Genomic DNA, 13024 nt, shown 5'->3' with positions numbered 1-13024 from the left:
TGCCATTTGCAATATTTTACAAGCCATGTCCTCTGGTTGGGCAGATCTTCTGTGCTGTCCACATAGAGGTCCTGTCCGTAAGATGGCCGCTGATGGAAGGTCACGTGAGCCTCCTCCATTCAAACACATTACACCTGCACTAAACTCTCAAAAGTGCAAGTACATATGGCAGCAGCAGTGTAGATGAGTGGAGGAGTCTGAGTGACTCGCCTGCTCACATGACATCAGCAGCCATATTGTGGACAGGACCTCCATGTGGACACCACAGTAGGGAGTAGGGGTGGGCGATATGGCCTAAAATCTATATTGCGATATAATTTTAAGCATGTGCGATATGCAATATATTCTATATTTCGGGGGGAGGGGGTTAAACTTTTTTTTTTTTTTTTTACTTTTTATTTAATAACTAAACAGCCTCCTTAGGGGCTAGAACCCTTGTCCTAGTCACCCTAATAGAGCTCTATTAGGGTGAATAGGACTTCACACTCTCCCTGCTGCCCTGTGCATAGTGCACACAGCAGCAGGGAGGTGACCATGGCAGCCAGGGCTTCAGTAGCATCCTGGCTGCCATGGTAACCGATCAGAGCCCCGCGATTACACTACTGGGGCCACTGCCACCAATGATTTAATCGTGTGGAAGGTTGGGGGAGTGGCCCTCAATTAATGTAATACTCCTAGTCTCTTATTGGTGGTCAGCGGCAGCCGCACACAGTGGGAAGGGAGGGACTCTCTCCTTCTCCACTGTGCAGTCTCAAAAGAACATGGTGAGTGCCGAGAGCGGCGCATGCTATGTTCTACTGCGATATGGCGATATAAACGAAATCTCTATCGTTTGCCATATTTATATCGTTTATATCGCCCACCCCTAGAAGGGAGAATACCTTATGAAATAGAAATGGGGCAGAATGACAACAAAGGCTATATTAGGGTCCATTCACACGTCCGCAAAATGGGTCCGCATCCGTTTCGCAATTTTGCGGAACGGGTACAGACCCACTAATTTTCAATGGGGCCGGAATGTGCTGTCCGCATCCGCATTTGCGGATCCGCACTTCCACATCCGTGCTTCCGTTTCCGCGTCCGTTTTGCGGACAAGAATAGACAGTTATATCAATGACTGTCCGTGCCGTTCCAAAAATTGCGGAACGAACACCATCAGTGTTTTGCAGATCCGCAATTTGTGGACCGCAAAACACACAACGGTCGTGTGCATGAGGCCTAAGTGTCATATCGACATGTTACAAGCACACTGATTACCGTAACCAGAAAGTGGCCAACTCCTTTAAGTACCATTAGGTGTGACTGGCTGCATGACATCTGCAACCTTAAAGGGGTTCTGCACTTTGTTTAAACTGATGATCTATCCTCTGGATAGATCATCAGCATCTGATCGGCGAGGGTCCGACACCCGGGACCCCCGCCGATCAGATGTTTGAGAAGGCAGCGGCACTCCAGCAGCGCCGCGGCCTTCTTACTGTTTGGCCTCATGCACACGACCGTTGTTGTGTTCCGTTCCGCAAAATGGGGTTCCGTTGTTCCGTTTTTGTTTCCATGTGTCTTCCTTTATTTTTGGAGGACCACCAGACATAAATGAATGTAAAAAAAAAGTCTAAGACAGGTTTGCCATGCAAATGAGAGGAAAAAAACGGACGCGGACGACAATCTTGTGTGCCTCCGCGTTTTTTAGCGGTCCCTTTGACTTGAATGGGTCCGCAAACCGTTTTCCGCGGAAATAATAGGACAGGTTATATTTTTTTGACGGACTGGAACCACGGATCACGGACGCGGATGGCAAACTGCACTATCCGCATTTTCAACGGCTCCATAGAAATGAATGGCTTATTACGCTTTGGCCAAAATGTACACCAATGCCTTATTCAACATCCAGCATAAAGGCAGGGCAGAGTGCTGGTTGCAGTGTGCGATTGCATTTTGTGTTTTTACATTTATATCTCTATTTCGCCACAGCAATCTGCACCTGCTAGGGGTTGTGCGGGCTGAAATTTTCCATATTTTTCTCTTTGTAGTACGTATTGGAGGCGTGGCGATCTCCAAGCAGTCAAGCACACCTGTCCAGTTAATCTGCCCCCTGGAGGCTGGTTTTAAAGTCAGTATAAAACTGAGTCTGCTTATACAGCACCTACCAGTAGCCATTAGGCTCCAGGAGAAGTATAAAGTGGGCTCAGCATGCACGTGAGTACTTGCATCCCTGGATCCGATGAAAGCTGTAATGGCACCGGACGGGGTTAAAAGCAGAGTATGCTTGGCGTGCATGCTGTACCTGCGCTCCCTGGACTTTATGTGGCTGTCATGGCCCATAAAAAGGTAGGAACTAGTGTTAGGGACCACTCATGAAGGCGACCTTGACGTGGTGAGTGGCTTATTACGCTTTGGCCAAAATGTACACCAATGCCTTATTCAACATCCAGCATAAAGGCAGGGCAGAGTGCTGGTTACAGTGTGCGATTGCATTTTGTGTTTTTACATTTATATCTCTATTTCGCCACAGCAATCTGCACCTGCTAGGGGTTGTGCGGGCTGAAATTTTCCATATTTTTCTCTTTATAGAAATGAATGGGCCCGCACCTGAAACGCTAAAATCGGCGGAACGGATGCGGAAGCAAACAACGGTCGTGTGCATGAGGCCTTTACAGCAGGCCCAGTGACGTCACGACTAGTATCAATGGCCTTGGCGCGGCTAAGCTTTGTTCACTTGAATGCAGTTTAGCTGCGCCCAGGCAAGTTGATACTGGGCGCCGCTACCTTCTCAAACAGCTGATTGGCGGCGGTCCTGGGTGTCAGACCTCCGCCGATCAGATGCTGATGATCTATCTAGAGGATAGATCATCAGTTTAAACAAAGTTCAGAACCCCTTTGAAGGAGTTCTCCAAGATTTTTTTATTTATTTTTTACTGATTACCTATCCTCTGGATAGGTCATCAGTATCTGATCGGTGGGGGTCCAACACCCAGGACCACCGCCGAGCAGCTGTTTGAGAAGGCACCGACGCTTGCAGTAGAAATGCGGCCTTCTTTCAGCTTTCCCTATGCCGAGTGACGTCATGTTCATTGGTCAAATGGTGTAGGAATAGTTCGGACCCGTTGGAGTGAATGAGGCTAAGCGCCATACCAAGCACAACCGCTATAAAATGCACGGCACTGTGCTTGGCCGCAGCGCTACTGCAAATCTAGCTTCATTTTCAAACAGCTCATCGTGGGGGTCCTGGGTGTCAGACCACCACCGATCAGATACTGATGACCTACACAGATTAAAAGGTCAACAGTAAAAATCTTTTAAATGTCGCACAGCCACAAGTCGCCATTTCGCCCTAGCCTAAAGGGGGTTATCCAGAGGTGACCACTATGGCCAGAGTTCTTCCGCAGCATCACATCTGTACTGAGAAGGATCTCAAGGTCGAAACTTGTGTAGGAGCCAGAAAGCAAACAGGAGTCAGGGATCGGCGAAATGTTATATTTTTTTTCTAAAGCATTCTCAGCGGTTCTTAATACACACAAATGGCCAGGCAACCCCTTTAATACACGGGCAGTGAATACAGTAAAGGACAAGAGTTACCATGTCAGACTTACAGTTACTTGCTTGACGTCATCCTCACCTTCGTCCTGAGAGGAATCACCAGCTAATAAATGCAAGACATAATGATAAGGCATTTTTAGAACTCAGCACATATGTGACCAAATCTATGTTTTTTTCAAACAAAATACTATAGCCCTACACACAGTAGCATTACTATTACCCACCATCATTTGCAGCTTCTCGCTCTCGATATTTGGAATCTGCTTTGTCTAAGTAAGTGAAACTGGGCCGCAGCTGCAAAAGCCCATGCAGAGGCGTTACATGAATTTCACCTGAATTAAAGAGAAAAAAAAATATTTCAGTAAAGACCAAGAGAACTGGCCATCCGTTACAATATTCTTCTTAGAGGGATATTCTGGTTACATTAAGTTATTCCCTATCCACAGGATAGGGGGTAACTAATAGACTAGTGGGGGTCCTACCGCTCAGATAGCCCTCGGCTATTTCCAGAATTCCAATAGAAATTAAAGGAGCATGCCCAACCTGTCTCTCCGTTCACTGCAGGTGGTAAGGGCCCACCGTACTTGTGATCTGTGGGGGGTGCCACCAGCAGGACCCTCATCGATCTAATAGTTATCCCCTATCATGTGGATAGTGGATAACAATGTAACCAGTATACCCCTTTAAAGGGGTTTTCCCATCTCAGATAATGGGGGCATATCGCTAGGGACCCACACCTACATCGTGAACGGAGCCCCGAAAGTTGTGGAGACCACACTGCACCCACGCAGCCGCCCTCCATTCATTTGCTGGCTCGGCTATTTCCGTCGGGCCCATACAAGTGAATGGGAGCGGTGGCCGGTCATGCGCGGTGCGCTCCCATTCACTTCTATAGGGAGATTGCTTGGTGGTGGCCAGAGCCGGGGAAACCTGGCGTCCTCCAGCCACCACTTTCCCCACTCTGTTCTCGATATAGGTGCGGGTCCCAGTGGTGGGATTGCATTTACAGAAATCACTCCTTCTGTATGTGGACGAACAATCACTGCTGCGATTGTTCTTCCCCATACAAATTTACTGTTTGCTGGCAGCATATCCCTGTTTACATACTAGATTTATGAGCCGCATAAAACATGTTTCTTGGACTGTTATCTGCTGTAATAAACGATTAGTCCTGCAGATAAGGAGTCCAAATCAATAGTTTTTTATTTTTCTACTGCTCCCCATTCCCCCACTGTCAGTGTTTAAAGCTGCACTGAAATACATTGTCAGGACTGCTGTGCATGCGCACAGGAATCCTCTCCAATATGTTGGAATGGCACAGCAGTCCTGACTATGTGTTTCAGAACAGCTTTGAAAGTTCACGTACAGGGGGCAGAACGAATATAAAAAATCAAAAAAAGCAATCTGGACTTTTTCTGAAGTACTACTCATCTGTTACTGCAGATAGTAGTCCAGAATTGTGGTGACAAATTACCCTTAAAAGGCTCAGCCACTTTTTACTAAATGGATAGGCCACCGCTAGCTGATCTGTGGGGGTCCGACACCCTCCACCACCGCCGATCAGCTGGCTGGTAATAGCTCTGGGTCCAGAAGACGACTGGTCCGTCAACTTTGTAGGTGTCTGAGCTCGTCAATGTGGCGTTGCCCCCGCTGACTTCAAGGGATTCTCCACCACCAGGAGATGAACAAACATACCTTTTCGATAAAATGCAACCGCATAGCGAGAGGTGTTGCTTGCAGCTTGTATGGAAGAGAATGTCTGCTTGTCCATAAGTTTTCTAGAATTATATGAATACAATAATCAGACACACACAAAACACAACAGAATTACTTAAAGGGGTTTTCCAACTGGATTTTCCACAGGTACCACAGGCTCAGGTGGAATTTTTTTTTAAAAAAAAGTCTGGAAAACCCCTTTAAAGGGGTTCTGCACTTTCAATTAACTGATGATCTATCCTCTGGATAGATCATCAGCTTCTGATCGGCGGGGGTCCGACACCCGGGACCCCCGCCGATGAGCTGTTTGAGAAGGCAGCGGCGCTCCAGGAGCGCCGCGGCCTTCTCACTGTTTACCGCCAGGCCGCCCGCCCACTGACGTCACGACTTGTATCAACTACAGTGGGCGCGGCTAAGCTCCATTCAAGTGAACAGAGCTTAGCCGCGCCCACTCTAGTTGATACAAGTCGTGACGTCAGTGGGCGGGCGGCCCGGCGGTAAACAGTGAGAAGGCCGCGGCGCTGCTGGAGCGCCGCGGCCTTCTCAAACAGCTGATCGGCAGAGGTCCTGGGTGTCGGACCCCCGCCGATCAGAAGCTGATGATCTATCCAGAGGATAGATCATCAGTTAATTGAAAGTGCAGAAACCCTTTAACATCACAGTACATAGTTTATTAATTGTTCCATATAGGAGATTGGGGAGCAGAAATCTTTCCCGTTACCAGTGCAAGGTAATCTCGCAGGAGTCACAGAGAATGCAAGCACACTCCGCATCTGTAACACCAAAGCACTTCCAGTCTCCAATCTCTCCTAAAATGCAATTTAGAAAGTGAAAAGTAATACCCCCTAGTAGGGGTGGGCGATATAGGCAATATAAATTTGTGCCACGATATGGATTTTGTGCATATCGCCTATATCGCCGGACCGCGATATGATCGCGCTATGTTCTCTTGAGCCGGCACAGTGGAGAAGGAGGGAGTCCCTCCCTCCCCACTGTGCGCGGCTGCCGCTGACCACCAATGAGAACAGAGTAGGAGGGGAGGGACTGTGGCCACTGCGCCACCAATGAATAGGCTGGGGGGCGGATCAGAGGCTGGCTGCCATGGTCAGCTCCCTGCTCTTGTGTGCACAAAGCACAGGGCAGCAGGGAGAGTGTAAAGTCCTATTCACCCTCATAGAGCTCTATTAGGGTGAATATGACAAGAGTTCTAGCCCTAAGGAGGCTAATAGTTATTAAATAAAAAATAAATTTTAACCCCCCCCCCCCCCCAAATATAGAAAACAATATATCGCAATATATATCGCATATGCTTAAAATTATATCGCAATATAGATTTTAGGCCATATCACCCACCCCTACCCCCTAGTATTGTTTAGAGCAGCGGTCACCAACCGCCGGGCCGCGGCCCAGGACCTGGAAGATGGTTTGCCGGGCCACGGCGGTCAGGGCAGTCTCTAACTCTGTACTAATGAAGCGCTTCATTAGTACAGAAGGACCTGTACTCACCACTTCCTGCTCCACGACTCTGCTATCGGCTGTGCAGGGCTGCGCACAGCGTGAGGTCGCTCTGTGACCTCACACTGTGCGCCGCTATACACAGCCGATAGCAGAATGAAGAGGATCACGATGGTGACCAGGAGCAGGAAAGGTAAGTAGTTTTTTTATTTTATTTTATTTGCACTAGGGGCTTATGGCTGACATGGGGGGGGGGGGCTCATGGCTGACATAGGGGGGGGGGGCTTATGGCTGACATGGGGGGGGGCTTATGGCTGACATGGGGGGGGGCTTATGGCTGACATAGGGGGGGGGCTTATGGCTGACATAGGGGGGGGCTTATGGCTGACATAGGGGGGGGCTTATGGCTGACATAGGGGGGGGGCTTATGGCTGACATAGGGGGGGGGCTTATGGCTGACATAGGGGGGGGGCTTATGGCTGACATAGGGGGGGGGCTTATGGCTGACATAGGGGGGGGGGCTTATGGCTGACATAGGGGGGGGGCTTATGGCTGACATAGGGGGGGGGGGGCTTATGGCTGACATAGGGGGGGGGGGGCTTATGGCTGACATAGGGGGGGGCTTATGGCTGACATAGGGGGGGGGGCTTATGGCTGACATGGGGGGGGGCTTATGGCTGACATGGGGGGGGGGGCTTATGGCTGACATGGGGGGGGGCTTATGGCTGACATAGGGGGGGGGCTTATGGCTGACATAGGGGGGGCTTATGGCTGACATAGGGGGGGGGGCTTATGGCTGACATAGGGGGGGGCTTATGGCTGACATAGGGGGGGGGCTTATGGCTGACATAGGGGGGGGGCTTATGGCTGACATAGGGGGGGGCTTATGGCTGACATAGGGGGGGCTTATGGCTGACATAGGGGGGGCTTATGGCTGACATAGGGGGGGGCTTATGGCTGACATAGGGGGGGGCTTATGGCTGACATAGGGGGGGGCTTATGGCTGACATAGGGGGGGGCTTATGGCTGACATAGGGGGGGGCTTATGGCTGACATAGGGGGGGGCTTATGGCTGACATAGGGGGGGGCTTATGGCTGACATAGGGGGGGGCTTATGGCTGACATAGGGGGGGGCTTATGGCTGACATAGGGGGGCTTATGGCTGACATGGGGGGGGCGGCTTATGGCTGACATGGGGGGGGCGGCTTATGGCTGACATGGGGGGGGCGGCTTATGGCTGACATATGGGGGGGGCGGCTTATGGCTGACATAGGGGGGGGGCTTATGGCTGACATGGGGGGGGGGGGGCGGCTTATGGCTGACATAGGGGGGGGGGCTTATGGCTGACATGGGGGGGGGGGCTTATGGCTGGTCTGACCTGAGGTGTAATGAAAAATATTTTTTTCTTATTGTTATCCTCTAAAACCTAGCTGCGTCTTATAGGGCGAAAGATACGGTACAGTGCAGCAGAGATCAGTGCAGCAGAGAGCATAGTCAGTTTATAAAGTCGTTATATATTTTAATATGCACCTTGTGTTTTGTTATGCATGTGAATCAGTCAGCCCCCCCCCCCACCCCCTAAGCCCCGCCCCAGAACCTGGGAAAATTGTCTTGCATGAAACTGGTCCTTGGTGCAAAAAAGGTTGGGGACCGCTGGTTTAGAGGGTATAAACATTGCCCTATGTTTATGTCCAAGAAGAAAAAATGATGACATCATCCAGAATGAGGAGAAGGTGAAGTGTATTATCAAAGTTATCCCTTTAAAATGTAGCTGTGCCCCTGCAGCTACTTTCCTGTGCATCATTTTTGGCTGTTTAACCCCATACATAAAATTTAAAGGGGAAGTAAGCATAACAGGCTGGAAGGTCCACCTAAATTCCCACGTTAGCATGCGGGGTTGTCTCCTTACGACAACTTATTCCCTATGCATTGGGTAAGGGATACGTGTATAATCGGCTGCCGAGGGCCCCTGCTGATCACAGGAACAGTGGCCGGAGCTCCCGGTGTGAATGGAGTGGCAGACACATTTTCATGGCCACTGCTCCATTCAACTATGTGACGTGTACAAGTGTTCTATAGAGCTGAATGGAGCAGAAGCGCACGTAGTCTGCGCTCCATTTAAACAGGGGAGCACGGGCCCCCGTTCTGATGATGGGTTGGGCATCAGCCGTCAGACCCCTGCCTTTCTCGTGGCCGCTCCTGAACTGCAGTATCCAGCATGGGCACAATCATATGGAGGTCGTTGTGTCAGAAGAAACACAAAAAGGGCGTGTCCTCCTCTGCACAGCTAGCCCTTTATTCTGCTGGTTGTACAGGTCCTAGGGATTAACATAGGGCATCAATTAAAAATCCTGAAAAACCTCTTTAGGCCTCCAAAAAGAGACGCAGTCATTACCTGTCAGTAGGCAGCATAGTCATCACTGAGCAAGCGAGACCATGAAGGCAGCTATAGAGGCTGCTTTATACACATTGATTCATATCTACTGCATATACACATTTTTTTTATTAATACAATTTATACATCTCTATGTAGAGTATTTACTTACGTGGAGTAAGTGCTGGTCTCATCATTGCAGGTGCCATCAACATTCAATGCGATCTGTTCGCCTTTACTACGACAGTAATTGGGACTCATTGTATTAATGGCCATGTCAAGCTCCACCTGAAGGTAACACAGAAGTCCCGTCTGTCAAATGTCGCAAAAGAGACTGAAGGCTAAAGAAAATTCCATCTGTTATCTCCTACCTTTTGCTGCTTTGGTTTGATCCTCGCTGAGAGATGTGGGACACCATCATAGCTCATCATTGATGGTCGTATTGGATACTTGGGTGGGGGTTAAAAAAAAAAAAAAAAAAAAAAAAAAAAAAAAAAAAAAAAAGGTTTATCCAACGTAAACCACAGAATAAATGGATACGATGACTGCCTCATTCTGTAAGCAGGATTAAAGGGGTTTCGCAGGAGTTCAATACCCTCAAGACATTAGGCGAGGGTCCAACTCCCAGCTCCACCGATCAGCTGTTAGAGGCCGAATGGGACTGAGCTGCACAGAGGCCATGTGACCGATGAACATGACGCCACTGGCCTAGGAAGAGGCTGCAGCACTCACCAGAGCACTGCGGCCTCTTCAAACAGCCCATCAGTGGTGGAACTGGAAGACGGACCCCCCACCGCTCTGACACGAAGGATAGGACATCCCTTTTACTCCTGACTAAAGACCCCACTTTTTGTCTGCAATATATTAATACAACCTCAGACTGATCCGAGTGAGACAATGCTGCAAATTCCACATGGAAAGACCATATTTTTGAGACCATAAAACGCTCTTTTTAGCAAGAAAAAAAAATCTTTATAAAAAGTGCTTGCATCCTACATTCGCAGTCAAGTTGGTCCACCAGTGTTTCCATCATGACTCGCCTTCCGTCATGCTCGCATGCCCTGGAGCTGATGGTCTCTGGCATCCTTAAGTCCTGGGGGCACATTCCTTGGAAGATGCTTACAGCGTTATCACGGAGCTGCCTCGGCCACCAGCTAGCTCCAGAAGTGAGGCCATCTGAGTGATGGCTGACGACAACACCAATCCAATGTGACTCACTTCCGAAGCTTGCCATCGGCCTGGGCAGCAACGTGATCACAATCTAGGCGTCTTCTGAGGACTGTGCCCACAAGCTTGCCTAGAAGTCAGGATGCCACAGACCATCCAGCATTGCCACCCTCTGAGCTAGAGAAGCATGATGAAAAGGATTTATCTTTTCTGCTCGGCCATCGGCATACCTGGAATAAGTACAGCTTCTCTGCCAGGCTTTTGGCCAGATAAACATCAAGCTGAAACACAGAAAGAAACCTGCATTAGTTAGTGCAATTAAGGGTCCATTCACACATCCGCAAATAGGTCTGCATCCGTTCCGCAATATCGTGATTGAATGCGTCCGCACCCATTCTCTATGGGGCAGGAATGGTGCGGACAGCACACCATGTGTTCTCCGCATCCGCATTTTCGGAGCGCAGCCCCGAACTTCCGGGCCGCAGTTCTATGGGGGGTTGCCGGCCGGGTGTATTGCAGATCCGCAATACACTACGGACGTGTGAATGGACGCTTATTGTGGGGAGTAATACTGCTAAATTGACACAAAAGCTTTTATCTTCTGAGAAAAAAATCTGGGCACCGGCTGCTAATTCCCTACACAGAGTGGAGCGCTCTATAAAGTGGCGGAGCTCCTCTGGCGCTCTCTGGGCATTTGTAAAGTCATAGTCTATGGGAGGTGCAGGCGGGCCACAAATGTCACTGGTGAGAAAACCAATCTTAACATTTCATTTATATGTAATAAGCATAAAAGATGTATGTGTGCATGGGACGCTGTTCATACGCAGGCACACCTATAGTTATAGATATACAGTAGCTGTGACGGCAGGGTGCACCCGAAATGTATATCAGCTTTACAATACGTTGTGGTTACCTCCTGTATAATTGGGTCATCATCTTCATTTTCCATACTACCGTCAGATACACACCAACGCCCTGTACTCCGCTCACCTCAGGACACAACAGTAGAGCCTATGGATACAGAACAAACAGATCACATCTGACCGGCTAATATAAAATATATATATATACACACACATACATATACACACATTCATATACACACATTTGCAAACGCACAATGCAACAGTACACCAAATATAAATCTTACTATAATATATTAGGAGATACTCAGCAATCTTATTTTGATCAAAATCATTTGTGCCCATCCACCACGGCATGGTGACCTCTTTTAGATGGGACTCTACTATTCTATAAGAACTCCGCTCCTTGTGCCAACAGGCCTCACATGAATTCAGGGAAAGTAGGATCCAGCTATGTACTGCACTGATTAAAAACAGCCTTGGGAAAGATGGGTGAGGGCCGGGAGGATGCAAGATCAAAATGATGGCTTGATAGGATATGGACAGCCTTGTCTGGAGAGGCATCAGCGCTGGCTGGTGGACACAGCACCACTGAAGACCTAAAGAGACACAGGTACAACAATCTCACCCTTACAGACCCCCACCGATCCCTTTGATGAATTTAGCTCACCTTACCCCACCATGCACAGTCATGGAGGCAGTGAAGCCTCTGACTCACTGTAACTCTCCAGACACTCCCGGGCTCTGGCAGGACGGGGATCACAGACGCTGGGCCCCTCTGAGAAAGTTTTATAAGGAAAAATTGCTCACGGTGGCAAAAACCACATGTATTAGCACGTTTACGTGTGGTGGTGCACACCACTGCAATCCTTAGAATAAATCATCAGTGTTTGGTGGGGGGGCCAAGCTGGAGGACCTTCACCGATAAGCAAACTGAAAAGTCTGTGGTGCGTGCCAAATCCCCTATCATAGCGGCTGAGGGTGGTGGCGTGTCGAAACCCAGCCGCATTGTCGACAGCACCAGGTATGCCCACACCTGACGGCGCCTGGAGCTGATGCTCAGTCTATTTCACCCGATACAAAACGCCCCCCCCCCCCTCCTACACACACGGTCGGACTTTACCAGTAAGCCTGCATTCTGCTGATCGGCCAGGGAAGACGCAAATGAATTTTCTGATATGGAATCAATGACCGAGAAATGATCATTAATGAAATCATCATAACTGGTAGCGCCCCCTGCTGTTTCTCCCTCTAGTGCATAGCTATGTGTATATATACAGTCCATAGAGCTGCAGTATATATAGCTATGTGTATATATACAGTCCATAGAGCTGCAGTATATATATAGCTATGTGTATATATACAGCCCATAGAGCTGCAGTATATATATAGCTATGTGTATATATACAGCCCATAGAGCTGCAGTATATATATAGCTATGTGTATATATACAGCCCATAGAGCTGCAGTATATATAGCTATGTGTATATATACAGTCCATAGAGCTGCAGTATATATAGCTATGTGTATATATACAGTCCATAGAGCTGCAGTATATATAGCTATGTGTATATATACAGCCCATAGAGCTGCAGTATATATATAGCTATGTGTATATATACAGCCCATAGAGCTGCAGTATATATATAGCTATGTGTATATATACAGTCCATAGAGCTGCAGTATATATAGCTATGTGTATATATACAGTCCATAGAGCTGCAGTATATATAGCTATGTGTATATATACAGTCCATAGAGCTGCAGTATATATAGCTATGTGTATATATACAGTCCATAGAGCTGCAGTATATATATACAGTCCATAGAGCTGCAGTATATATATAGCTATGTGTATATATACAGTCCATAGAGCTGCAGTATATATATAGCTATGTGTATATATACAGCCTAT

At 48.4% G+C, this 13024-nt stretch overlaps 1 protein-coding gene across 1 annotated transcript in view; it reads right to left on the bottom strand.

Moving 5' to 3' along the window:
• The window catches only part of POLR3E (RNA polymerase III subunit E), a 44074-nt gene that overhangs the window by 27649 nt on the left and 3401 nt on the right, over positions 1 to 13024 (bottom strand). The window contains exons 2-8 of the mRNA XM_044304136.1: positions 11160 to 11257; positions 10477 to 10527; positions 9451 to 9528; positions 9252 to 9367; positions 5230 to 5312; positions 3759 to 3866; positions 3588 to 3637 (exon numbers count right to left, since the gene is read on the bottom strand). Coding sequence (XP_044160071.1) covers positions 3588 to 3637; positions 3759 to 3866; positions 5230 to 5312; positions 9252 to 9367; positions 9451 to 9528; positions 10477 to 10527; positions 11160 to 11195 — 522 coding nt within the window. The 5' untranslated portion in view covers positions 11196 to 11257. The remainder of the gene's footprint in view (positions 1 to 3587; positions 3638 to 3758; positions 3867 to 5229; positions 5313 to 9251; positions 9368 to 9450; positions 9529 to 10476; positions 10528 to 11159; positions 11258 to 13024) is intronic.

The sequence above is a fragment of the Bufo gargarizans genome, chromosome 8 (assembly GCF_014858855.1).
Source record: "Bufo gargarizans isolate SCDJY-AF-19 chromosome 8, ASM1485885v1, whole genome shotgun sequence".
Taxonomy (NCBI): Eukaryota; Metazoa; Chordata; class Amphibia; order Anura; family Bufonidae; genus Bufo; species Bufo gargarizans.
Note: the sequence above shows the minus strand (reverse complement) of the source record. Positions and strands in the feature narration are given on the sequence as shown.